Below are 27,135 nucleotides of genomic sequence, written 5' to 3'. Positions count from 1 at the left end.
CTTAACACAGCCTCAGCTCCACAAAATGGATGCTGCCACCACAGACACGATTCTGACCTCCTGCTGCTGGGAGTCCTTCCAGCGAGGAGAGCTTGGACAAAGGGTTTCCTGTCAGGGGCGGTGCTTGCACCATCCCAGACAGGGTTTTGTGTATCCCAGGTAGGCAGGGCTGGAAGAAAGGTGACTGCAAGTGGCACCCCGGTGCTCACTGTGCATATGCCGGCTCAAACCAGTTCTGGGGGCACACCAGCCCCTGAGCTGGGGAGAGACCGGACAAAGGAGAGGGGTGTAACCACCCCCCTCCTGGTCCCACCCATGGGCAGGACCTAGTCGCGTGCCAGCCCCTTTTCTTAGAATAAAGGTAGGAGCAGGCCCCCTTCCTAAAATAGATAATTCTGAATCTTGACTACTTTCCACGAAAGAACTCTTGAACATTTCTGAAGACTCTCCTTTGTGGCGAAGGAGTAGCCACCCTGCATCTGCGGGCACCATCTAAGCGCTGCGGTTTGCTGTAAGTCTCTCCTCCGGATCAAGACTGCCCAGCTCGACGAGACCCGGATTCCCTGCCATCTCTGACCTCTACCTGCCTCTACAGCTCAGCTGAGATTCGTGGGTGTGACGAGACCTGAGGGACCGGCCATCTTCAGAACCTGCACGACGCTTATCCAGCACGACCGCCGAGGGATCCTCGAGAGTGCTTTGGGGTTTGAGAAGCCCTAACCCTGAGCAGCTCCAGCACCGAAGTCCAGCCCCCCAGCATCCACGAGATCTGCGTGGGGCCCTTCTGCTCTTTGCTGCTCACCGCGTTGTCCGGCCACTTGCCTGCTGGCTTGTAGCCCTCTTGACGACTAACTACGACACTTCCATCGCTGGTCTGGTTGCTCCAGACTGGCCCTTGCTACCCTCCAACAGAGGAGCACCCCGGACCCTCCTGGTCCACTCCAGACACCATTTTGAGTCCACCGCGTGGGCTTGCATTTGCCAAGAGTTGTTGCCCAATCCTGGGTCCAGCATCGCCGACAGCAGATACCTTCGTGGGACAGCTCGCACCTCCATCCTGGTCGCCGACAACGCCTCCTGGTCCGAGAGACTGCTGAGCCCAGCGTCGCCCATTCACCTGGTCGAGGTGACTTCATCCGGTGATATCCTGGTGCCCATCTGATCACTGGCTAGTGATTAAGAACTGAGTCCCCTCTGCTTTCAGGTCGTCTTCAACATCGATCCAGGCTTGGATCCCTCCGAATCTCTTCACTGGTCGCCTGCCAGCAACTTCTTCTTTCAGGCTCCATAGACTAACGAGGATTCCCGACGTCTTTTGAACCCTATGCAGCCGCAGCCCCTGGGCTAGGTAACTTGAGTATTTCGGTGCTCCAGCACAGGTTCACTATCTAAGTGTCCAGATCCTTTTTCGTTTCAGCCTATCTAGTCGGATTCGTCCGATAACTGTAACTTTACGAAAACTAGCATCCATAGTCTTGTTCCCGCATCCCGTGTGAGAGTGCACACTCTGCACCCGATCCCCCTAGGCCTCCTGCTCGTAATCTGAAGGTTCAGTAGTGTAGTCCTAGCGATCCTGAAGCCTCTGGATCTTGTTACTTACCTGCTTGTATTTCGAATTCCACTTTTGTAGTATATGGTTTTTCGTGCCCCTCGGGCATTTGTGTAAATTGTGCAACTTGAAGTATTTTCTTAAGAGTTTTGTATTGTGCTTAGCTCCCTGTCTCATAAAGAGCCAGGGTAGTCTTGTTATAAATAAATATACTTTATTTTTCATAACTTGTGTGGTGTCCTTTCACTTGGTGTTCAAGGGGTGTATATGTGATGGTAAAACAGCTGGCTTAACACGCCCTCTAGAGTTTAGCCTAAAGACTGCTCTTGTCCATGCTACTAGGATAGCTGGTCTATAAGGTTGACTTACAACCAATCATCAATAAGGGTTGTTGGAATGATACACAGTGATCACTAGAATAGTGAGCACTATATATCAGGCCACCTTCTCACACTGGGGTGGCGCTGAGTAATGCTGGGGTGGCGCTGAGTGATGCTGGGGTGGCGCTGAGTGATGCTGAGGTGGCGCTGAGTGATGCTGGGGTGGCGCTGAGTGGTGCTGTGTTGGTTTCTGCGACAGGAGGAAAATAGACGAGCCCGTCAAAGTGGGCCAGCCGAAAAAGCCTTAAGTGCACGTCATAAAGAGCTCTTTTCCAATGGCTGGCCACCGTTTAGCATAAATGGTGACGCCAGCCGCTGGAAAAGAGTCGCGGGGCTTAAAGCCTTTTACTTGAAACTCCTCTAAAACATTAAATCTCACCGAGCGAGCTGCGCATGTGCGCAGCCACGCTAGCCAAGACTTAACAATGCAAGGAATATGCTACTTACCAGTATGCATCTGTTCTTGGCATGTAGGGCTGCTGACATTCATATCTGTGCATAGATCGCCGCCTAGTGTTGGGTCCGGATGATTGCACTTTGTTGTCCTAGAAGAGTCTTCGAAGTATCACGAGGTAGGCGACTCCTCCCCTGGACTATAGTGCGCATGGGCATCCTTTCCATGCTCAGATTGTTTTTCGCCATCGTGGCAGAGGTGGAGATAGGAAAGTAAGAGATGTCCATGCTAGAGAAAATGCTGCAGCTGCGACAGGCGCCGGGGAGGAGGGCGGGCGATATGAAGGTCAGCAGCCCTACATGCCAAGAACAGATGCATACTGGTAAGCAGCATATTCCGTTCTAGGCATGTGGGCTGCTGAATTCATATCTGTGCATAGACTGAATAGCAGTATCTCCTCTAGCGGTGGCCATCTGTGCCAGCTGCCGCAGTTTGGAAAAGAGTTTTGAGGACAGCCTGGCCTACAGCAGCTTTCTGTTTTGCTTGCACGTCTACACAGTAGTGTTTTGTGAAAGTGTGTATGGTGGACCATGTGGCTGCCTTACAGATGTCTTCGAGTGGAATATTTCCTAGGAAAGTCATGGATGCCCCCATTTTCCGGGTAGAGTGTGCTCTAGGGGGGACTGTTAAAGTGCGTTTAGCTTTTAGATAACATATTTGAATGCACTTAACTATCCATCTGGCTATTCCCGACTTTGAGATAGGATTTCCCTTGTGTTGTGGTGCAAAAGCAACAAACAGTTGTTTTGTCTTCCTAAATGATTTAGTTCTGTCCACATAGTATAGTAGAGCTCTCCGGACATCTAGCGTGTGCAGGGCTCTTTCAGCTACTGATTGTGGATTCTGAAAGAATACCGGCAGTTCAATTGCTTGATTAATATGGAAGTTGGATACGATTTTAGGCATGAATTTAGGGTTTGTTCGAAGAACTACCCTGTTAGCATGCACCTGCATGAATGGCTCTTCAATTGTCAGTGCTTGCAATTCGCTCACTCTTCTGAGTGAGGTGATGGCAACTAAGAATGCGACTTTCCACGTTAGGAATTGCAATTCGCATGAATGTAGAGGTTCGAAAGGAGGTCCCATGAGTCTGGTAAGCACTAGGTTTTGATTCCAGACTGGGGAAGGAGGGTGTCTTGGAGGGATCACTCTCTTTAAGCCCTCCATAAATGCTTGAATAGCTGGTACCCTGAAGAGTGAAAGGTTTTGGCTGTTCTGAAGGTACGCTGCTATAGCAGCGAGGTGTAGTCGTATGGAAGAGTATGCTAAGTTACATCTTTGTAAATGCAACAGGTAGCATATAATGTTTTGTATGGAAGCGTCTAATGGGTTGATTTGGTTATTGTTGCAGTAAATAACAAATCTTTTCCATTTGGCTGCATAGCACGCGCGCGTGGTAGGTTTCCTTGCCTCCTGAATGATATTCATGCAGTCTTGGAGCAAGTTAAGGTATCCGTATTCTAGGATCTCAGGAGCCAGATCGCTAGGTTCATCTGATTGGGATCTGGGTGTCTTATTTCTCCATGGTTCTCAGTCAGAAGATGGGGTGCTAGGCACAGTCTTTGATGAGGAACTACTGAAAGTTCTAGGAACGTTGTGTACCATGGCTGTCTCGCCCATGTGGGAGCAACTAGGATTAGGGTGAGCGAGTGTTGCCGCAGTTTGCGTGCCACCAGCGGGATCAGCGGTGCTGGGGGAAAAGCGTACGCAAATCTGCCTGACCAGTTCATCCATATCGCATTGCCCAGTGACTGCGGATGTGGGAACCTGGCGGCAAAGTACTGGCATTTGGAGTTTTCTTTTGTGGAAAACAGGTCTACCTCTGGGTGACCCCATTCCTCGAAGAATGGCTGGAGAACCTGGGGGTGAATCTCCCATTCGTGTATTTGTTGGCTGTGCCTGCTGAGCAGGTCGGCAATCTGATTGTCCTTCCCTGGAAGGTGTTCTGCTAGGAGAAAGATGTTTCTTGGGATCGCCCACCTCCATATGCTCTGCGCCAGATGGGACAGCTGTGGAGAGTGCGCCTCCCCCTGTTTTTGGATATAGTACATTGCGGTCATGTTGTTCGTCCGGATCAACACCGTCTTGTTGTACAAGTATTTTTGAAAGGCTTTTAGGGCTAGGAATATCGCTAGCAACTCTAGTTGGTTGACATGCCATTTTTTCTGTTTGTTTGTCCAGAGCCCTTGTACTGTGTATTGGAGGAGATGGGCTCCCCAGCCTGTCAGTGATGCGTCCGCTGTTAGTACTAGTTGTGGAACTGGCTCTTGGAACAGTCGCCCCGTGGAAAGGTTTTGTGGGTTCCACCACTGCAGAGAGTTGTGAGCGCGACTGTCCACCAACACTAGGTCTTTTAGTTGTCCACGAGCCTGGTTCCACTGGCTTGCTAGGCATTCCTGTAATGGGCGCATCTGAAGTCTGGCATGGGGGACAATGAATATGCAGGAGGCCATCATGCCTATGAGCTGCATGAAGACTTGAGCTGGCAGGGAGTGTTCTGGCTGGAATTTGCGAATGAGTGTCTTCATGCTGGCTATCCTTGCTGTGTTTGGATATGCCTTTGCCACTGAGGTATTTATAGTGGCTCCCAGGTATTGCTGTACATAGGAAGGTTGCAGATGCGATTTTGCGTAGTTGACTGAAAAGCCTAGGCTGTGCAGCAACTGGATAGTTTGGGACGTGTGTGTTGCACACTCTTGGTACGACTTTGCTTGTATTAGCCAATCATCCAGATAAGGGTACACATGGACGTGTTGCCTCCTGAGATGCGCTGCTACTGTGGCTAAGCATTTTGTAAAGACTCTTGGAGCCGTGGTAACCCCGAAGGGCAAAACCTTGAATTGGTAGTGTTGCTCTTCTATTGTGAACCCGAGGTATTTTCTGTGGGCTGGATGGATGGGTATGTGGAAGTACGCATCCTTGAGGTCCAGTGTTGCTAGGAAGTCTCCTTGTTGTAGCAACGGGAGCACTTGCTGTAGTGTGATCATATGGAAGTGCTCCGACAGTATGTATTGATTTAGGGGTCTGAGGTCCAGTATTGGTCTGAGGGAACCGTCCTTCTTGGGAATAAGGAAGTATAGGGAGTATACTCCTGTCCCTTGCTGGTGGAAAGGGACTGGCTCTATGGCCCCCTTCTCCAGCATGCTTTTGACCTGTTGAAGCAGGGTGATGTGTTCTATGGACATAGTACGATGTCTGGGTGGTATGTTTGGTGGTGTAGAAGTCAGTTCTAGGCAATAACCAGACTGGATAATTTCTCTCGCCCACCTGTCTGTGGTGATAGCGTGCCAGACAGGTAGGAACTGTTGTAGTCTGCCTCCGACTAGTGTTAAGTGTTCCGGTGGCAGCGTAATGAAGTCACTGTTTAGTGGAGGCGGAGGCTCTGGTGTTATTGCCTCCCGCCCTCTTCCCTTAGGATTGTTACCTCTGTAACCACACCTGTTAGTGTTCTTTGTGAAGGAACCTTGTGTGTTATTTTTGTAGGAGGTAGATGTTTGTGAGGCATTTCCTTGCGTATTTGCACTGTATGAGGAGCACCGAAAGGAACCCCTATGTTACAGAAATTGCAGTGCACCCATGGATTTTGCTGTTTGTGTCCTTTTTCGTTTTGTCCAAGATGGTGTCTACTGCAGGACCAAATAAAAAGTCATGGTTAACTGGTTGGTTTAGGATGGTGGACTGGACTTCATTCTTGAAGCCGGAAACCCTCAGCCATGCATGTCTGCGGAGGAGGACACTAGTATTAATGGACCGAGCTGCGGTGTCTGCAGCGTCCAGTGCACATTTAATGGAGGCGTTGGAGATAAACTTCCCCTCCTGGATGAGATCATTTGCTTGTGCTTTAAACGGCTCGGGCAACTGTTGCATAAGGCTTTCGAGCTGATCGTAGTGTGCTCTATCGTAACGAGCCAGTAGTGCCTGTGTGTTAGCGATTCTCCAAGAATTGGATGCCTGTGCCGCTACCCTTTTGCCCGAAGCCTCTAGGATTTTGGACTCCTTATCAGGGGGAGGTGCTTCCCCTGTAGTCTGGGAGTTGGCCCTTTTTCGTGCGTTAGCAACCACTAGGGAGTCTAGTGGCAGCTGACGCTTGATATAGGTTCGGTCTGTAGGAGCCGGTCTATACTTTTCCTCTCTTCTGGGATTAATTACCCGTGCCCTGGCCGTGTCTTTGAAAATGTCAGGTGCATGTTTTAGAACGCCCTTTAGCATTGGAAGTGTTTTGACACTCTTCTCTGCAGTAGTTAAAGTGTCAAAGAGGAAGTCCTCTTCTACAGGGTCACTGTGCATGTCCACGTTGTGGAATTGTGCCCTGTCTATGAGTTGGTTAAATACTACTGTGTGATCAGTGGGTGATGGTTTAGTAGGGTAAGTGGGCACATCAGGGATAGGATGTGTATCATAAGGGTCTGTTGGCTCCTCCCAGGGTTCCTCTTGATGTGGATCTTGAGGAAAGTCATATAGGGGCTGAGGTTTATACCCTGTGTCCCCCTCATCGTCATCGTGGTTAGGAGGTGAGGTAGGTGCAAGTGGTGTGGAGGGCATGATAGGTTGAAAAGGGAGTGAGGGCCTAGTGGGAGAAGTGCCGAAGTCCTTTTTCTTGAGTGGGATAGGTGAATCAGGAGCAAAGTCCAAAGGCCTCTTCTTCCTATGCAGGATGGTAACTTTACCAGTGCCTGGGTTAATGTAAATCTTTACTTGGTCCTCGGATGGATCTGGGTGGAATAGTTCTTCCTCTACAGTCCTGGGCTTACGCTTGGACCTTTTCGGGTCGACAGAGGCAGGTTTGTCGACGACCTTTGGTGTTTTGCTTGATTTTTTCGGCTCGGGCCCTGATTTGAGCTCGACTCGTTTCGGGTCGACAGGAACTTTCGGGTCGACACGTTGTTTGTGCTCCGTAGGCTTTTTTGGGTGCGAGTCTTTCACCGGATCGACGGTCTTTTTCGGATCGACCGGTGCCTTCGGAGCTGGTACTTTTGGGTTGACAGGTTTGTCCGGCTTCGATACAGCACCGGATGCCGGGTCAACGGTTTTTGGAACCGCAGGCTTGGTCGGGTCGGCGACCTTCCTCGGTTCGACGCCCTTTGGTTGCGTGCCCTTGTTCGGGTCGACCGATCTTTTGGGGTTGACGGCTTTTGGCTGAGCGGCCTAAGCGGGGGTCTACAGTCTTTTTCGGCTCGACAGTCTTTGGCTGTGCGGCCTTTTTTGGATCGACGCCCTTTGGGTCGGTAACCTTCTTTGGCCCTGGAACCTTCTTCGGGGCGATGGTACTGGGCCCTGGGGTTTCTGAAGGTTTCGGTGCCGATCCGGAAGGTGGGGCTGTCGAAAGTCTTTTTTGATCTTGGCTAAGGCCTGTTGGCGATGCCTCGACCGGAGCCTTTGGCGAGGGGTCAATTGGTGTCGGGGGCAGTGTACTCACAATTTGGCCCAACGGTAGTTCGTCGTCGGAGTCAGAGTAGCCCTCGACTGTGACGATCTCTAGGTCCGAGTCTTGAGCGTCCAGTAGATCCTGGTCATCAAAGATGTTGTCGGGTTCCGGTGCCTGTCGCTGCATTTCTTGCCTAGCGGCCCTTCGGATCCTTTTTCGATCGGAACTGGGCACAGGCCGGGCAGGTAGCTTCCCTATGGTCTGGGGAAAGGCACTTGTTGCATACTGAGTGTTTATCAGTATGGGGGAACTTTGAGTTGCATTGAGGGCATCTTTTGAAAGGGCTTCTTTCCATCGACGGTCGGCTCACGTGGCGTCGAAAAGGCCCAACGGCCCGCGCCGACGACCGATTCAAGATGGAAGGTTGTATAGAGTAGAGAGGCACCAAACGGAACAATACCGACGAAGTCGAATGCCTTTAGAAAAGTTTTGTTTCGATTCAGAGTTGGAGTATAGGAGTTTGCATCCAAACCCAATGGCGGAAAAAAACAATCTGAGCATGGAAAGGATGCCCATGCGCACTGTAGTCCAGGAGAGGAGTCCCCTACCTCGGGATACTTAGAAGATTCTTCCAGGACAATAAAGTGCAATCATCCGGACCCAACACTAGGCGGCGATCTATGCACAGATATGAATTCAGCAGCCCACGTGCCTCGAACAGACAGTTTTAACATAATAACTGTCAACAGTTGGAACAAACCTAGGTCTACATGTTTCAGCCGATTGGATTAAATTAATCCTTGGCTTTCTCCAGGACCACAGAAAATGTATTTCTACTGCCTACAAAGCTACGAACACCCTGACACGCAAGACTACTCCTTCTACTCACATGTTCATGCTTCTGACTCCCGCATAGATTATGCCTTTCTCACCCCTTCCCTACTCCGTTGCTTAAGTACTGTGGAACTCTCAGACATCTCTATCTCGGATCATGCACACACAGAGCTTACTTGGGATGCTAAGGCGAACCACCCTGGGAGCTCACCACACTGGCGCTTGCCACCGCACCTTCTGAGCTACCCTGTAGATGCAGAGGATATATGTAAAGGAATCACCAACTATTTCCAGCTCAATGCCCTCCCTGAGATCTACCTCCACACGCTCTGGGATGGGTTCAAAGCTCTTATAGGTCACCTCTTGGCAATGGAGCGGCTATCTCACAAACTCACTAATGAAGACAAAACAATCCAGCGCATATGAAGGCCATTAATACAATGCCTCATGTTCATAGAAATCACATGCTTTAGTCTGCCAAAACTTAGGGCTCTCCCGCTCTTCGACTGAAGATATCACACAAGGCCCCCCACCACTCCCCCCACGACCCTAGAGATCCCTTTGTGACATAGTGCCTGCCTTTCCCCCTTCCTATTGGATGATACTGGCCCCTGTGTGCCCCCCCACTCAGAGATAGACCGAGACCTGTTTAGATTTTGTTTGCTAGGTGTTTACCAGTTAATTTGTACCAGTGCTATTCGGAGCTTAGCCTACCCAAATACAAGAGGTTCCTGGATACTTCATTTCAATGCACTAGCAGTAGTTTCACAAACGGTGTGGAGTACGACAATTAGCATTGATACTGCAAAGCTCAATATTATTCTCAACTTCATGTAACTCCCTCCATCAGCATTGCTGTCTAGGTTGTACCTTGCACTAGTTATTATGTGACAATACTACTCTGAACTTAAACTGCTAACTACGAGAGGATGCTTGAGGCTTAATTTTAATGTGCCAGCAGTAGTTTCACAATTATATGAAGTAGAATTTAACAGTTTGCATTGATACTGACAAACTCAACTTTACCTTTTACTGACCTGCAACTCCTTTTATTAGCATGGTTATGTACATAATGTACCTTATGCTTGTCAATAAAAAGAATACTAGTAAGAAAGGTTTCCAGATTCAGTCTGGTGCCTGAGATATTTAAAGGCGAGGATTCTGCATGAAGACGTATCTATTAGAATGACAGGCCTCGGACACGGGCCTGCAGATTGTAGTGTGCCGGTGGCTCATACAGCTGTGAGTATATGAATCAAATTACATGCATGTGTGTGGAGTTGCAGATGGCTATATGAGGAGCACAGTGTGCCCACAGGGCCCGTCTAAATTGAGTCGGTTGTTATGGATGAAGGAAGTTAATTTACATGCTGGTGCATGCTGGTGTGCAGTTTCCATGTTGGAAATAGGATTGTGCACATGAATGTTCGTGATTTTACCGATAACACCTTGGACAGCCTGGAAGGGATAATCAAAATGAATCCTTGACACAAAGCATTTATTACCCAGGGACTGCGTGTGAGATTAATTCTAAATCGGGCCGAAATGTGAAAGTTCAGTGAAAATATTAAAGGGAGGGTGGGTGGGGGGAGGGGGGGCTAGGTTGCGTTTCTGGAGCCAAATCATACTCGTACCACAAGGCCCAGGATGGAATGATTCAAAGATGGAACAGTTTGGGCTGTGACTTTGTACACGGAAGAAGGGACGCATATTTGCGGGCTGTTAAAGTACATGGAAGACGGGTGTACGCCTCTCTCAAGGTCATTATGGATGTGTGCGATAGTTTAACGCATGCTGGGTATTTTAGTCTTGTTTTTACTACACTGAACCAATGAGACTAACACCTGAAACCAATCATTGGCAGGTGAAACATTCGGGGCTGGAGACCGTGTTGTAATTACCTGGAGCGAGGTGGTCACCGTACACGCGAGGTGGGTTTGTACACGTGAGGTGCGTTTGTACACGTGAGGTACCACATGTATGAATTAGGCCACGAAGGTGAGAATTCATTGGATTTGTTAAGGGAGTGTGTGTTTGTGTGTGAATGTCGGTAAGTGCCTGTATCTGCATGTCTGAAGCCAAGGTTTAATCGTACCATGCAGTCCCAATATGGGAGGGCTCAGTGGCGGAGGGTTGGGGAAGGTGAATTTCACGGTGTACTCTCTCGGGCGCTTTAGCAGCTCTGCAGGCTCATTCGCCTCTTCGTCTGGGTTCTTCTTTCGGCCTTTCTGCTGTTTCCGCGTCAGAGCTTCTTTTGTCTGCTTCTCCTGTGGATGGAATATACATAAGAAGTCTCGAAACTGCCATAGTATGCGCCTCATTTCATATAAAGTAACCTGAATGTTCAACACCAATGAAACAATGACAAAGACCAGCGGATGCGCTTGTAATAATAATAAAGAACCTTTCAAAACAATTCAAAAGACATTAAATGAAACGTTTAGACATCAGAAATTAATGATGACAGCTGATTAATCTTCATGATATTGTACTAAACAGTACAACTGCATCAACAATAGACAGTGGTTGAGTATAACTAACAAACTGGGAACATACAAAAGAGGTGTAGCAGACAAATGGATACAAGACTATAAAATCCAGCAAATTAACGAACTTCAAAATGGGGAAAAAAGGAATGACATTTCAAACTACCAGTGCACATTGTTATTCAGTCACATTCAAATACAAGGAGTGAAGACTGACAAGCACCAGTCATTCTCTCACAGACTGTGTTCACTCGCCGTACATATGTATTTACAGTATAGGATAGTCCACTCACAGACCGTGTTCTATAGTATAGAGCTCCGCTCACAGATCGGGTACGCATGCATGTACAGTTTAGTCCACAAACAGATCGTTTTGGCTGTCTGTACGCATGTACTTATAGTATAGTTCACTCTTCATTGTTCATTAGGACGCTGCTCATGACAAAGCCACCTCAAAGCCCCTGGAACGAACGTGGACAGAACCCCTCTATGCCAGACTGAACCGGTAACAAATATTCCTGACACTCGACTGCATTATTCTTCAAAGTAAGTGTAGGAAGCGGGCTCTTTATATGGTGGACCAAAAAGAGGTACATTGTGTTAAGTCCAGGCAAACCCCAAAGAAATTACAGAGGCACAAATGACACACCAAATGCTCTCTTTAGGGTTAGTGTGGGCGAGCAATCAAGTCAAGTCAAGTTAAAATTTGTATAGCGCACTACTCACCCAGAGGGTCTCAAGGCGCTTGAGGGAGGGGGGGGGGGGGGGGGGGGGTACGTTACTTATCGAATATCCAAGTTTTTAGTTGTCTTCTGAAGGAGAGGTGGTTCTGTGTAAGGCGGAGGTGGGTGGGGAGAGAATTCCAGGTCTTGGCTGCTAAGTAGGAGAAGGATCTTCCTCCCAAGGTGGATCTTTGGATGCGTGGAATCGCAGCGAGGGCTTGATTGGACGATCGTAGTTGGCGGGTGGGGGTGTAAAAGGTCAGGCGCGTGTTGAGGTATTTGGGTCCTAGGTCGTTGAGAGCTTTGTGTGCGTGGGTGAGGAGACGGAACGTTATTCTCTTGTTGACGGGGAGCCAGTGGAGGTCTCTCGTGATCGGAAATGTGAGCTTGGCGGGGGATGTCTCGGATGAGTCTGGCTGAGGCGTTCTGGATGCGTTGGAGTTTTTTCTGTAATTTGGCTGTGGTTCCGGCGTAAAGGGTGTTTCTGTAGTCCAGTCGGCTTGTGACCAGTGCATGGGTGACCGTCTTTCTTGTTTCGGTGGGGGTCCAACGGAAGATTTTTTGAGCATACGTAGGATGTTGAAGCATGATGATGAGATGGCGTGGACTTGTCTGGTCATCGAGAGGGAGGAGTCTAGGATGAAGCCCAGGTTACGTGCGTGGTCCGTAGGCTTGGGTGCGTTGCCCAGGGCCGGTGGCCACCAAGAGTCGTCCCAAGCGGAGGGGGATGATCCTAAGATGAGTACTTCCGTTTTGTCCGAGTTCAGTTTTAAACGGCTGTTCTTCATCCACTCGGCTACTTCTTTCATCCCTTCGTGTAGGTTGGTTTTGGTGGTGTTTGGGTCTTTGGTGAGGGAGAGGATCAGCTGGGTGTCGTCTGCGTAGGAGATGAGGTTGAGGTTGTGTTGGCGCGCGATGGATGCGAGGGGACTCATGTATACGTTGAAGAGGGTGGGACTGAGTGATGATCCTTGTGGTACGCCGCAGATGACTTCAGTGGCCTCGGATTTGAAAGGGGGAGGCGGACTCTCTGGGTTCTTCCAGCGAGGAACGAGATGATCCAGGTCAATGCTTTTCCTTGTATTCCGACGTTGCGGAGGCGTTGTATAAGGGTGCTAGGACAGTCTGTGTCGAAGGCTGCGGAGAGGTCCAGTAGGATGAGGGCAGCTGTTTCTCCGTTGTCCAGTAGAGTTCGAATGTCGTCTGTTGCTGCGATGAGGGCGGTCTCGGTACTGTGTTTGGCTCGGAAGCCGGACTGTGATGGGTCGAGGGAGCCGTTGGATTCGAGGAAGGCGGCGAGCTGACTGTTGACGGTTTTCTCAATGACTTTGGCAGGGAATGGGAGGAGCGAAATGGGGCGGTAGTTCTTAAGTTCGGTGGGGTCCGCTGTGGGTTTCTTCAGGAGGGCGCTGAGTTCGGCATGTTTCCAGCTTTCCAGGAAGGTAGCGGAGTTGAGGGAGCAGTTGATGACATCTCGGAGATGGGGTGCGATAATGGAGTATTGCACCGTTACATCGCAACTTTTACAACGGGAGTCTATTACAACGCAACTTTTACAACGCTGGTTCCATTACATCGCATGCCTTTACAACACATGACATTACATAGCAGATGCTATTACAACGCATGCCATTACAACGTAAGTATAGGTAAGTATATAATTTTTTTAAATTTTATTTAATATTATTTAATTAATTTAATTAATATTAATTATAAATAAATATATTTATTTATGTTTTTTTAATATTATAAATTAAATATATTAATTTAAGTAATTTTTAAAATAAGTATGAGTATAGGAGTATATGTTTTGGGGTACTGAGATATGTTTTGGGGTGTTTGGGTATTTTTATGTTTTAGGGTTGGGTTTGTGTTTTGGGGTACATGGGTATTTTTAGGTTTTAGGGCTGGGTTTGTGTTTTGGGGTACAGGGGTATTTTTAGGTTTTAGGGCTGGGTTTGTGTTTTGGGGTACAGGGGTATTTTTAGGTTGTAGGGTTGTGTTTGGGTTTTGGGGTACAGGGGTATTTTTAGGTTTTAGGGCTGTGTTTGGGTTTTGGGGTACAGGGGTATTTTTAGGTTTTAGGGCTGGGTTTGTGTTTTGGGGTACAGGGGTATTTTTAGGTTTTAGGGTTGTGTTTGGGTTTTGGGGTACAGGGGTATTTTTATGTTTTAGGGTTGGGTTTGTGTTTTGGGGTACAGGGGTATTTTTAGGTTTTAGGGCTGGGTTTGGGTTTTGGGGTACAGGGGTATTTTTAGGTTTTAGGGCTGGGTTTGGGTTTTGGGGTACAGGGGTATTTTTAGGTTTTAGGGCTGGGTTTGGGTTTTGGGGTACAGGGGTATTTTTAGGTTTTAGGGCTGGGTTTGGGTTTTGGGGTACAGGGGTATTAGGTTTTAGGGTTGGGTTTGGGTTTTGGGGTATAGGGGTATTTTTAGGTTTTAGGGTTGGGTTTGGGGTACAGGGGTATTTTTAGGTTTTAGGGCTGGGTTTGGGTTTTGGGGTACAGGGGTATTTTTAGGGTTCAGGGCTGGGTTTGGGTTTTGGGGTACAGGGGTATTTTTCTAGGGTTCAGTTTTTAAAAAAAACGACTAAATAAATTAAATTAATTATATTAAATAAATTAATTAAATTATATTATTTACCATTTATAAATTAATTAAATTAAATTATTTAAATTAAAATTAATTAAATTAATTAAATTAAATTAATTACAATTATAAAATTAATTAAATAAATTAAATTAATTACATTATATTAATTAAATTAAATTAATTAAAAATTTTAAATTAATTAAATTAAATAAATAGAATTAAATTTATTAAATTAATTACTATTTTAAAATTTATTTAAATTAAATTAATTAAATTAAATTAATTAAATTAACTTAATTACATTTTTTTTAAAAAGATATACTTACCTATACTTACGTTGTAATGCCTTGTGTTGTAAAGGCATGCATTGTAATGGATCCTGCGTTGTAAAAATTGCGATGTAACGGTCTGCGTTGTAAAATAACGCGTTGTAACGTCATAGATCCGATAATGGAGTCTGCTTTGTTGAAAATGTGGTGTGGACATGGGTCGGTTGGCGATCCGGAGTGGATGGAGTTCATCAAGCGGATGGTGTCTTCAGTGGTGATAGGGTTCCAGGCGCAAAGGTTGTTGGAGGGGGGTTTTGGTTCGGAGGTGGGTGGGGTGGACTGGTCGCCAAAGCTGTTATGTATGTCAGCGATTTTGTTGTGGAAGAACGAGGCTAGAGAGTCGCAGAGGTCTTGAGAAGGAGTGATGTCGTTGTTGCCAGCGGTGGGGTTGGTAAACTCTTTGACGATGTTGAATAGTTCCTTGCTGTTGTGGGCGTTGTTGTCGAGTCGATCCTTGAATGCCGATTTCTTGGTGGATCGGATCAGCTGGTGGTGTTTGCGGGTGGCGTTCTTGAAGGTGGACAAGTTGTCAGTGGTTGGGTTTTTTCGCCAGGCTTTCTCGAGGGTGCGACAGATCTTCTTGGATTTCTTAAGGTCGTCATTGAACCAGGGGGCTTTTTTGCTACCTTGCTTGATTTGATGGTTTTTCAAGGGTGCTAAATCGTTAGCGCTGTGGGTGATCCATTGTGTGAGGTTGATGGCTGTTTGATTTGGGTCCAATGATTTGCAGGAGGGTTTTGGTAAAGCGATGTGAAGAGCTGGCCGGTGGTAATTTTGCTCCAGTTTCGGCGGGGGATTGGTAGTGGGTGGTTGTGGGTCGTGGTCTTTTTGTAGTTGAAGTGAACGCAGCTGTGGTCCGTCCAATGGAGTCCTGTGGCGTGATTGAAGGAGATGTGCTTGCTGGAGGAGAAGATTGGGTCGAGCGTGTGCCCGGTGTAGTGGGTGGGGGTGTCTACAAGTTGTTTGAGTCCGAGATTGGCGAGGTTGTCCAGAAGGGTGGTGGTGTTGCTGTTGTTCTTTTCCAGGTGGAAGTTGAGGTTTCCCAGTAGAATGTAGTCCTCGGAGGGGAGGGAGTGTGGGCTGATGAAGTCAGTGATGTCTTCGCTGAATTGTGTGCGGGGTCCTGGGGTCTGTAAATGAGGGTACCTCCGAGTGTGGTCTTAGGGTCGGTGTGGATCTGGAAGTGAAGGTGTTCGGCGGCTGCGAGGTTATCGTCGGAATTGGTCGTGATGCGGATGGTGTTCTTATGGACGATGGCGATGCCTCCTCCTGTTTGATTGGTGCGGTCCTTTCGGATGATCTTGTAGCCGTCCGGGATGGCTATGGCGATGTCGGGCGCTGATGAGGCTTTCATCCAGGTTTCTGTAAGAAAGGCGACGTCCGGCGATGTGGTGTCTAGTAGGTTCCATAGTTGAGTTGCGTGTTTGTGAACCGAGCGGGTATTGAGCAGGATGCACTTCAGGTGGTTAGTGTCGGAGCTCTGTTTGGAGTTAGTGGATTTGGTGTGGGTCCTGATGCAGTCGAACTTGCAGGAGTGGCAGGTGAAGGGTCCATGGGTGTGTGTGGGGCGGCTTGGTAGCAGTCTGGGAGACGGCCGGAGTTGAGTGCTGAGAGGGTAGCGGTGTCGTACGTTATGCGGGTGGAGTGGAATTAGGCACATCAGAGGGTAGTGCTAAGCATTTATTGTATGCACAAAGGCAGTACGTGAGACACAATAAATAAATCTAAAATTTATAAAAATCACACTTTTATATGAATTTAGATACCAAGATCATAGGAATCAGGCAAGTACTTTTCAAGTTTTTACTTTTTTTTTTTTACAGTGTTAAAAAGTTTACAGTGCAATTTTTGGGAGCGGTAGTGTTATCCTGGGGGGAAAAACATACTGTATTCGGGCACATTACAGTGACTTATGGGACTGTTCTTCTGGACTTAAGGTGAGAACGGGACACACCAACAGGCCACCTTGGAAGGCTCTGGGGCATCTGGGTGCAAAGGTGTGTTACGGTGTCGGGTGCCCCATTCACTTCAATGGGGAACGGTCCGATCAGATAGACTGCAAGCTGGGACTGGGGGGCTCGATTCTCGAAAAGCTCGGGCACGTGGGGAAACCATTGGTCCACTTCTCCTTGGGCTGTGAGGCTCGGGTGCAGTGGTGTCTTTTGGCGTCGGGCTCAGTCGTTCGGAGTTGGAGAGGGGCCTGCAGAAAGAGGACGCAGGAGGCGAATGGCAGTCCAGTCTGGTCAGACCGAACAATGGGCACAGCTCAAGTGAGTCTCAGGACCCTGTGGGCACCGTCACCTCCCTCGGACTCAGGCTGTGGGGTGCGGGTGCCAAGGCACTTTAAGGTGGCGGTGGTCGGGGACTCACTCTTGGTCTAAACAAAGCAGTTGGGTCTCAGGGTCCTCAAAGTTCCTTGATGCGTACGTCAGTCCTCCTCCGCGTTGGTGTTCGGTCTAGACATATCAAACCTTGGCTGCTGCAAGGGGTCCAGTACCCCAGGTGTTGTGCAGCTCTGGTTGATCCTGGTGACCACACACTTGGAGAGAGGGCGGATCTGACGTGTAAGAGCACGGTTACCTCTTCCTGAGCAATGGCTGCGTCGGTAGTCCCGATGAGCAGCAGGTCGGTGTACAAATCTTGCTTTTTTGGTGCTGCAGGGGAGTAGCTTCATTGCTACAAGAGAGTTTCTTTGGCAATTGGCGAAGCACTGTCAGCCCTTCGGGTTTCTTCAGGAGTCTGCACAGTGGCAGGATGATTTAGTTGCTCCATGGGTGTCAGATGCAGAAGGCAGGCTGAGGCCAAGTCAGTCATTCTCCTCTGTTCTCGGGACACCAGTCTTATTTGTCCACTCCTTTTGTGCCCGTCGAAATCTGAGGTCCTGGTATCAGAGGGTCCCCATAATATTCAGTTTATGGTACATTAAGGGGAGTGAAGGGTAGCAGCCAATGGGCTACTTACCCCTGGGGTCACTACACCCCCTAGATGATAACTTTCTTTGGGGAGTAAACATCACCCTGTCCCAGAATTCCAAATTTCACTACACACAAGATGGTGAAATTCCTAATTTCATGTTCACTTTGGGCTGGTCCCCGTAGAAGTGTGTCCAGCCTGGCAGTGCAACATGTGTCCTGCATACTAATTCACCTGCTTTTCCTGGGACCAGATTGGTCCAGGGCAGGGGGGGTACCTCCCTAGTCTAGGGACGCCTTGCATCGTATATCAAAAGTGGCAAAGGCTTTTGAAGCCTCCTGCCTTGATATGCTGATTCGCTGCCTTCCTAGAGGAGGAGGTGATGACACCTCTCTCCAGAGAAGGCGTGATTTCTGTCCTTTGAAAGCAGGGCTCTCACCTCCCAGAGGGTCAAACTCCTCTGCGGTGGCAGGCTCGACTGGACCAGTAAGCCAGCACACTAGAGGGCTGGTAGGTTTCATTAGGGGGTGGGGACGGGGGTGGGGACGGGGGGGCTCTTAGGTACCCTCTGAGTGTATGTAATAATAAATCCATCACAGGACTCAGTGCAGGTTTATTAACAAGAGGTGTTTGATACCAAACACTGTAGGTTGCATTGACGCCATTATGTAGCTCGGAAACTCATTTTGACCAGTGCCCAGTACACACCATAAGATGGCTTCCCTGTTCACTTGTACTGTCAGTAATTGAAATGACCAGCTCAGGGGCATTTCTGCTCATGCAGATATGTCCTCACACGTAATAAAAAGCACCCTGCCTTAGGGCTATAAAGCCTGTGTAGGGTTGACTTACAAATATTACATGCAATGTTAGGGGACATGGCACACCAGTGTGTACTATGTTGTGTTTTACACTTTTTAGAGCACCTTGTCACGCAGCCTGCAGTGGCAGTCTGTACGAGTTTGGTGGTGGGTCCCTTCAAGTGTCACAAGATATGCTGCAGCTCTCAGGGACCCTCTTTAGTACCTCAGGGCAGAGGTACCAGAGGTACAACTTACAAGGGACATACAGGGGTGCTAAAGGCCCCGGTCACTTGGGGATCAACTGACCAACTGTCCTGTTTTAGGGACAGAGCACAGGCCCTGGGGACCTGGTTAGCAGGAACCAGTGCACTTCAGTCAAAGTTGCATCAAATACCAGGCAAGCTGTGGGGGTGGAGGGGGCTACTGCAACGAAGATCCAGTTTCCTACGGTTAGCACTATTATTAATGAATCGTTTTGGATAGTTACAATACATTGACTTCTGACTTGGTCACTCTTCCTTGTACCCACTGTAAAAAAACAAAAAAAACTTTTTGCACTCTTGACCCCAAAGGACCGCAACTCCTCATAGCTGGCGATACAGCACATTAGCGCCTTCAATAGATGCCTGCATCAGAGTAGCGGATGCGTTGTTGTGTTCTCGTATGATCACATTTGCTGACGCGCTCTTTTCCTCCGTCAGGAGTTCCATATGCAGGTGGTGTCACTCCAAATTCGTCCATCATAACAGCCTTGTGTCACCAGAGCTTTTGCTGCTTTAATAGACATTGCTGCAAATGAACTCGCTCTCTGCCCAGAGCATCGATAGGCCTTCCATCTTGATCAGATGGAGTTACAGTAGGCATGACTGGACTCCATGGCGTCACCACTGGAATGAGTCAATCTGGGCATGGGTGACCTGTAAGTCTGGACCCTTGGAAGCGGGCTTGAGGTGCTCTGCCAGCCTCTGTGGACCCAGCAGAACCAAAGCATCTCCTCTGCAGCGTGGCACAACTCCAACTAAACCAAAGCACCAGCACTGGGACCTGTCGCAAAGACCTACATCCCATTCGCAACCCATTGGAACCACTACTGCGCATGACATCCTCAGCGCACAGCCCTCGCATCGCTCATCAACAGGCCTCGACGATGGTGCTGGGCTCCGCATCGCAGCTCCTCGGAACCGAATCATTACCAGTCCTGTGACAGCATCTTCGATAACGACACAGGCCCTTGCATCGCAGTCTCGCTCGCACCTTGGAACGGACGCAATGCTTTGGCTGTACTATGCATGTCTGCCGCAGATCCTCGCAAATCTCCACACCCAGGATTTAAGGAACTCGGTTCAGCAGCCCTAACTGGGTCCCTGTATCCGGCCAGTGGTTCAACGTGGTCGGCCTGAACGCACAAGTTACTACTTGTGTAACGATATATCTGTAAGAGACATTAGTTAGTATTAGATTCCTTACCTTAGAATATCCCCAGGCGTCAGACTGGATCCGGAAACTTTTGCGTAGCAGTACCCTTGCGCGTCGGTAGGCGTCGTCTGCGGCTCTGCGTCCGTCGTCGGCGCCGTGATGACGTCGTCGGAGTACTTAGACGCCGCCTCCGCTTGCTGACGTCAGTTCTTAGACACAGCTTTTCCGCGCCAGAAACGCAGAGCCATGTTAAAAACCAACACTGGTGCCATTGAAACTAGGGCCCTGAAAGAGGACAACCCTAACCCTAGATATCTGTTCGCAGAACAGGGAGGATGGGTGGGTCGGTAAGGAATCTGATACTAACTAATGTCTCCTACAGATATATCGTTACACAAGTAGTAACTTGTGCATCTGAAAGAGACACGTTAGTATTAGATTCCTTACCTCAGAATAGATACCCCAGCAATACCAACCCCGGTGGTGGGTCTGCGAACCAATAATCACACCAGAAAGTCCTGGAGGACGGAACGGCCAAAAAAGCCATCCCTCCGGACTTGGCTGTCCAGGCAGTAGTGTCTTGCAAACGTGTGCAGCGATGCCCACGTAGCTGCCTGACGGATGTCTTGTAAGGGCACACCCCTGCCCAGGGCAGTAGTAGTCGCCGTGGCTCGGGTAGAATGAGCCCGCAATCCAGCAGGGGGCTCCTTCCTAGCCAAGGAGTAGCATGCCTGGATACACAAGATGATCCACCGGGAGATGGTCCTCTTGTGCACCGCTTTTCCCTTCTTAGCGCCCACGTAACCAACAAAGAGTTGGTCATCCACCCGGAACTGGCATGTGCGATCCAAATAAAATGAAAGCGCACGTTTTGGGTCCAGACGGTGGAGCCGCTCTTCCTCTTTAGAGGGATGCAGTGGCGGAAAGAAGGTAGGCAAGGTGATAAGACTGCCCGATGTGGAAGGCCGTGACAACCTTGGGCAGGAAAGAAGGCTTAGTACGCAGCACCACTTTGTCCGGATGGACAGAAAGGAAAGGTGGAGTACAAGAAAGGGCCTGGAGCTCACTCACTCTCCTGGCAGAGGTGATGGCAACCAGGAAAGCAGTCTTCAAAGTCAGAAGGCGAAGAGGACAGTTGTGAAGTGGCTCAAAGGGAGCGCACATCAAAAACGTAAGAACCAGGTTCAAGTCCCACTGAGGCATCACAAACGGAACATGAGGAAACGTGTGTGTGATGCCCTTAAGAAACCTATTTACAATAGGGGACTTGAACAAAAAAGGTTGATCAGGCAGCTTTAGAAAGGCTGAAAGGGCAGAAAGGTAGCCCTTGATAGTGCCCAGAGCAGAGCCCTGCTGGGCAAGAGAAAGAAGGAAGAGAAGAACCTCAGAAAGAGGGGCAGCAAGAGGATCCACAGCCTTTGCTGTGCACCACGCCACAAATCTGTTCCACCTGCAGGCGTATACCGGCTTTGTGGAGGGACGCCTGGTTGCCAGAATGACGTTACAGACTTCAGGAGGCAAGTCAAATGGCCTCAACTGTCGCCGCTCAATCTCCAAGCATGGAGGTGGAGACTGGACAGGTTCGGGTGGAGGACCATCCCCTGCTGCTGCGACAGAAGGTCCTCCTGAAGAGGCAGACGAACCGGGGGATCGACTGACATACTGACTAGCTCTGGATACCAGTACCTTCTCGCCCAGTCCGGAGCCACAAGGATGACTTGGGCCCGTCGCGCTTGATCTTCTTTAGCACTCTGGGCAGAAGTGGTATAGGCGGAAAGGCGTACAACAGACCGCAACTCCACTTGTGACGAAAAGCGTCTCCGAGCGAGTGCCGCCTTGGAAATTCCAGCGCGCAGAACAGATGACATTGCGCGTTCTCTTCGGTGGCGAATAGATCTAACCAAGGCTCTCCCCATTGGTGAAAGAGGCCTTGCGCCACGTCAGAGTTCAGACGCCATTCGTGATCCATCATGCACCGACGGCTGAGCTCGTACGCACTGGTGTTCAGAGAACCTGCCAGGTGTTGAGCCACCAGGGTCACGCCCTGGCGTTCCAGCCATTGCTAAAGGCGAAGAGCCTCCTGGCAAAGGGTCCACGACCCCACCCCGCCCTGTTTGTTGCAGTACCACATGGCGGTGGTGTTGTCCGTGAACACCTGCACTACACTCCCCCGGACAGAGGGGAGGAATGCCTTCAGTGCTAGACGAATCACCCGTATCTCCAACAGGTTGATGTGGAGCCGGGCCTCCGCCGGAGACCAGAGGCCTCTGATCTCCGCCTCTCCCATGTGGCCTCCCCAGCCCTGGAGGGACGCATCCGTCACAACTACGTGCTCCGGTTGGGGAAGGGAGAGGGATCTGCCGCTGACCCAATCGCGGTCCGTGAGCCACCACTGCAGCTGTCTCGCAGTGCCCTCCGAGATCAGGACGTGGTCGGACAGGTTGCCCTGATGCTGGGCCCACTGAAACTTCAGGTCCCACTGCAGAGCCCGCATCCGCCACCTGGCATGATACACCAGAGGATGCAGGAGGCCATCAGCCCCAGAAGCCGCAGCGTCAACCTGACCGAGACCCGGGATAACGGCTGAAAGATGGGAATCAGAGCCTGAATATCCCGGACCCGCTGTTCGGGTGGATAAACCCGAAACTTCGCAGAGTCTAGAACCGCTCCGATGAAGAGGAGCTTCTGAGAGGGGCACAGGTGTGACTTTGGCACATTGATGGAGAACCCCAGCTGGTGCAGGAGATCTGCCATAGTCTGGAGGTGGCTAACGACTGCCTGGGGCGAGCCCGCCTTCAACAACCAGTCGTCGAGGTAGGGGAAGACTGAAACCTCTAACCTGCGCAGATGAGCTGCGACCACCGCCATCAATTTCGTGAACACCCGTGGGGCGCTGGTAAGGCCGAAGGGGAACACGGTAAACTGAAAATGCTCGTGGCCTACCGTGAATCGCAGGTAGCGCCGGTGGGCTGGCAGGACGGGGATGTGGAAATAAACGTCCTGCAAGTCCAAGGCTACCATCCAGTCTCCTGGGTCCAAGGCAGCTAAGACCTGAGCCAGTGTCAGCATCTTGTACTTCTCCTTTCGGAGGAAGTCGTTGACGTTCCGTGGATCCAAGATAGGGCGTAGGCCCCCTTTGCCCTTCTTGGGTACCAGAAAGTAGTGGGAGTAGCAACCACACCCTACTTCTGGCCCAGGAACGCGCTCAATGGCCCCCTTGGCCAAGAGAGCCGTAACTTCCTCCTGCAGAAGTCGCAAATGATCCCCCGATACACGATGGTTCTGCGGTGGCATGGCTGGAGGAGTCGCCTCGAAGGGGAGGGAGTAGCCCCTTCGGACGATTTGCAGCACCCACCTGTCCGAAGTAACAGTGCGCCAGTGGAGGTGGTGATGGCGAACCCTGCCCCCCACTGGCGTCACATGGGCCTGAAAGCACGGACTAGGAGGGTTTTGAGGCGGATGCTGCGGGGGAAGGTGTGGACTGACCTTGCCGTTGACCCCTACCGCCCCGACGGCGGTTCCCACGGCCGCCACCACGTTGGGTATTGCCCTGCCGAGCGTGGCTAGCGGCACGTGTGGGTGCACCCCTTCCGTGGCCACGAAAGGAGTGAAAAGCAGCCGATTGCTGGCGCGGGGCCGAGAGGCCCAAGGACTTGGCCGTAGCCCTGGAGTCCTTAAAGCGCTCGAGCGCATGGTCTGCTTTGTCGCCAAAGAGGCGACGGCCATCGAACGGCATGTCCATGAGTGTGTTCTTGACATCTGCCGAAAAGTTGGCGGACCTCAGCCAGTCTGACCGCCACCGTCGTTGCCATCGCTCTACCTAGCGAGTCGGTGGTATCCAGCCCACACCGGATGGAATACGTGGCTGCATCCCTCCCTCCACAAGGGCTTGGCAGAGTTTGGCCTGTACCTCCAACGGACACTCTGGCAGCACTTCCGCGACCATATCCCACAGAGAGTGGGTGTAACGGCCCAAGAGGCACGCGGTGTTAGAAGACCGCAGTCCCAGACGATGAGAAGATCTTTTTACCATACTGCTCATACCTCTTGGATTCCCTGTCCAGCGGAGCCGACGGGAACGCGGTCTGGGAATTAGAGGCCTGGATGACCAGGCTCTCGGGGGTGGGGTGGGTGGACAGGAAACATGGGTCGCCCGGGGCTGGGCGGTGGCGTCTGGCCACGTTCCTATCTACGGGCGAACCCGTAGCGGGCTTGGACCAAGTGCCCAGAAGAACGTCGGTCAAGACGGCCTCATTAAAGGGCAGCAGAGGCTCGGCCGAGCTTGACTGCGGTTTAAGGACCTCAGTGAGGAGATTCGTCCTCACGGCCGTGACGGGGAGCTCAAGGCCCAAGGCCTTGGCAGCCCTCATCAACACCACACTTTAGGTTGCCCCCTCCTCCGAAGCCACGGTAGGAGGAGAGACAAAACCAGTGTCTGGAGAGGTGTCCAGGCCACTGGCCTCCCCAAGGCTCCTGCCCAGTCCTCATGAGACTGACACTCTCGGGTCAGAGGGTCCTCAGACCCCTCCCAATCCTCTTCTTCACCCATCTCCTGATGCTCAGGGTTTTCAATCAATGGGGCCTGTTCATAGAAGTGAAACTCCAGACGACGTCTGGAGCGGCGCCCATCGTGGACGTCCCAACGTCTGAACAGGAACGAAGGTGTAACCGGGGACGGCGCCGCCCGAGGACGGCACCGGAGGCGACACCCGATGGTCCGACGCCGGGGAGGCTGTAAGGTCCACGGGCAACGACCCAGATCCCGAAGAAGGTCCAGGGCGCCGGGCCCGAAGGCGCCGGCGGCGCCGGGGCCGCTGAACCCTGCGACGCCGGGCCCGAAGGCACCAGCGGCGTCGGGACAGTGGGGCCTAGCGGCGCCGGGCCGAAGGCTTCGGCGGCGTCGGGCCGAGCCCCTGACCCGCTAGAGGCCCCAGATGGGTCCGCTGGGCCCGAAGGCGCCGCGGAGCCCATCGGAGAAGAGAGTTTCCTCATGGCCATGAGGAAGCGCTCGACCTCCTCCGGCGCCGCGTTTAGCCCAGGGACCGTAGGGTATGGGGCTGGACGCGGCGCCCGCGACTCCGACGGAGCCGCGTGGGTGGTGTCACCCGAACCCCCGGCCGCATCGCGTGAGCGTCGGGGGGAGTCCGAAGAGCGATGGCGCCGCTTGGACTTCTTATGTTTCTTACCTGACGACGACTTCGACCCGGAGGAGTGCGGCCTACTCTCGGAACGGTGGTGGCTCCGAGCCCGCGACCTGTCTCTCGACCTCCCATGGGACCGGGACCTCTCGCGGCGCGGGAGAGACTGCCGGAGTTCGAGTCGCCTGCAGGACCGCTCCCGCCTGGCTTTCGAAGAGAGGGCCCGGCAGTCGGAGCAGGCCTTGTCGTCGTGGTCGACGCCTAGACAAGTTAGACACAGGTGGTGAGGGTCCGTGACCGACATTGTGCGGTCGCAATCCTCGCAGTGTTTAAAGCCAGGCATCCCTACGGCACCGATCGGAGTCGTGAAGACTTCGAAAATGATCAAAAAGATCCAAAAAGTCAGTCAAAAATTGACTAAGGGTTACTGCTTTTTCCAGATCTGCGCTTGCTGGCGCGGAAAAAAGAAGAACTGACGTCAGCACGCGGAGGCGGCATCTAAGTACTCCGACGACGTCATCACAGCGCCCACAACGCCGACGACGGACGCGGAGCCTCAGACGACGCCTACCGACGCGCAAGGGTACTGCTACGCAAAAGTTTCCGGATCCAGTCTGACGCCTGGGGATATTCTAAGGTAAGGAATCTAATACTAACGTGTCTCTTTCAGATTTGTGACTTTGCCCTGGCCGGGAGCAACCAGAAACCCACAGCTGGAGTTTTATTTTGTGCTATTTGGCGCTATTTTCACTATAATCTTTAACATTGCATATCTACAGTTCTACCGATTGCATTTTTGTTGTTTTCGTCTTCTTTAATTATTGAAGAAAGTCCTATTGTTTCTAAACTTGGCGTGGGATCCTTTTTGTCTGGTATTTTTACTTTATTACGGTCTTTAGTGTTGCACAAACACTTTACACATTGCATCTAAGTTAAGCCAGACTGCTCTTTGCTAAGTTACCAGAGGGTTGAGCACAGATTAATTTAGGGTTGATTTGTGCCTCACACAGACAGGGTTTGTGGTTGCTGCTGGACGCTGTCCTTCATGTTGCTTAGACGTAACCACCACATGGACACTGCAGCAGTGCACACCCAGGTACCACATATGGAATACAGAGGCAAAAAGAAGTGCTCCAAAAGTCACCTAGAAGTATGGGGCAACTTTCAGTAACTAGGTTATTAATTCTGGAATGGGGTAGTACTAAAAACAATATAAAGACAATCTGGTTATTTCCCAGCACAGTTTTAAGAAAATCTCCCTCATAGCTATTGCACAAGCAACAGGCAATTCCCCAAAGAAACGTGTGTTCAATTCAAATAGTACCATACAATAAAAATAATGTAAAGGACAGTCTAGTGCAGAACACCAGAGGGGCCTTTATATACCTCTCCAGTGTCAGCCAATGGCTGATAGACACACTGCGGATTTAGTGCAAGGGTGGGCTATTGGCCTACACCAACACTTCAGAAGCTGACAAAAAAAGTGTTTCTTGAAAAAATAATACAAAATTAATGTAAAACGGAGTATACCATTTGAATGTTTTCCAGCTTCGCCGGACATACAAAGCAACTCATTTAAGGAGGTTTGAGGAAAGCCAACTGCATGCGATTTCAAAACAAAGGTCTAGGAGAAACCAGAAAGTTACTGGTCTTGGCATCCACACAAGTGAAGTGCAAGGCACCGCTGCAGAGGCATTTTCACACACAGCTCAGCAGGGCCAGGCTAGAGTTTTTCTCCTGGGGGCAGAAGCAGTTCAGATGGGCCGATCAAAGGTGCAGCGCTGGGAAGCACCTTCTCTGGGGCAGGGGAGTGTGAGCTTGAGATCGAGCTGCGCAGAAATCATGAAAAGGCAGGCTCATTCTGGCTTGAGGTCGAAGGACCTCGAGCTGGGCCAGAGCCAGGCATCTGGCTCAAGCCTTCAGGCACTCTCACCTCTTGTTAGCGACCCCTTCTGTAACCGGTCAGGCCATCTCCAAGCTTCCTTTGAGTGCCCATCGGCCATCTATAACCTGTGCAGTAGGATTAGGCCCAGTCGAGTGACCCGCTCAGACCGCCACCCATAGCCCGTCTAGTAAGGAGTGTTGTGTCCTATGCTCTATAGCACCTGCACAGAGCAAAAGCTTCCCCCTTTCTGTAACTCCATTAGTAAGGCCT

General features: G+C 50.5%; 1 protein-coding gene across 2 annotated transcripts in view; it reads right to left on the bottom strand.

Moving 5' to 3' along the window:
- Nucleotides 1-27,135, bottom strand: part of ABCF1 (ATP binding cassette subfamily F member 1) — a 370,902-nt gene that overhangs the window by 72,724 nt on the left and 271,043 nt on the right. For both annotated transcript variants that reach the window (XM_086920711.1, XM_086920713.1), the window contains one exon: nucleotides 10,678-10,849. In XM_086920711.1, the coding sequence (XP_086776837.1) occupies nucleotides 10,678-10,849 (172 nt within the window). The remainder of the gene's footprint in view (nucleotides 1-10,677; nucleotides 10,850-27,135) is intronic.

This window comes from Lissotriton vulgaris, chromosome 5 (assembly GCF_964263255.1).
Source record: "Lissotriton vulgaris chromosome 5, aLisVul1.2, whole genome shotgun sequence".
NCBI lineage: Eukaryota > Metazoa > Chordata > Amphibia > Caudata > Salamandridae > Lissotriton > Lissotriton vulgaris.
Note: the sequence above shows the minus strand (reverse complement) of the source record. Positions and strands in the feature narration are given on the sequence as shown.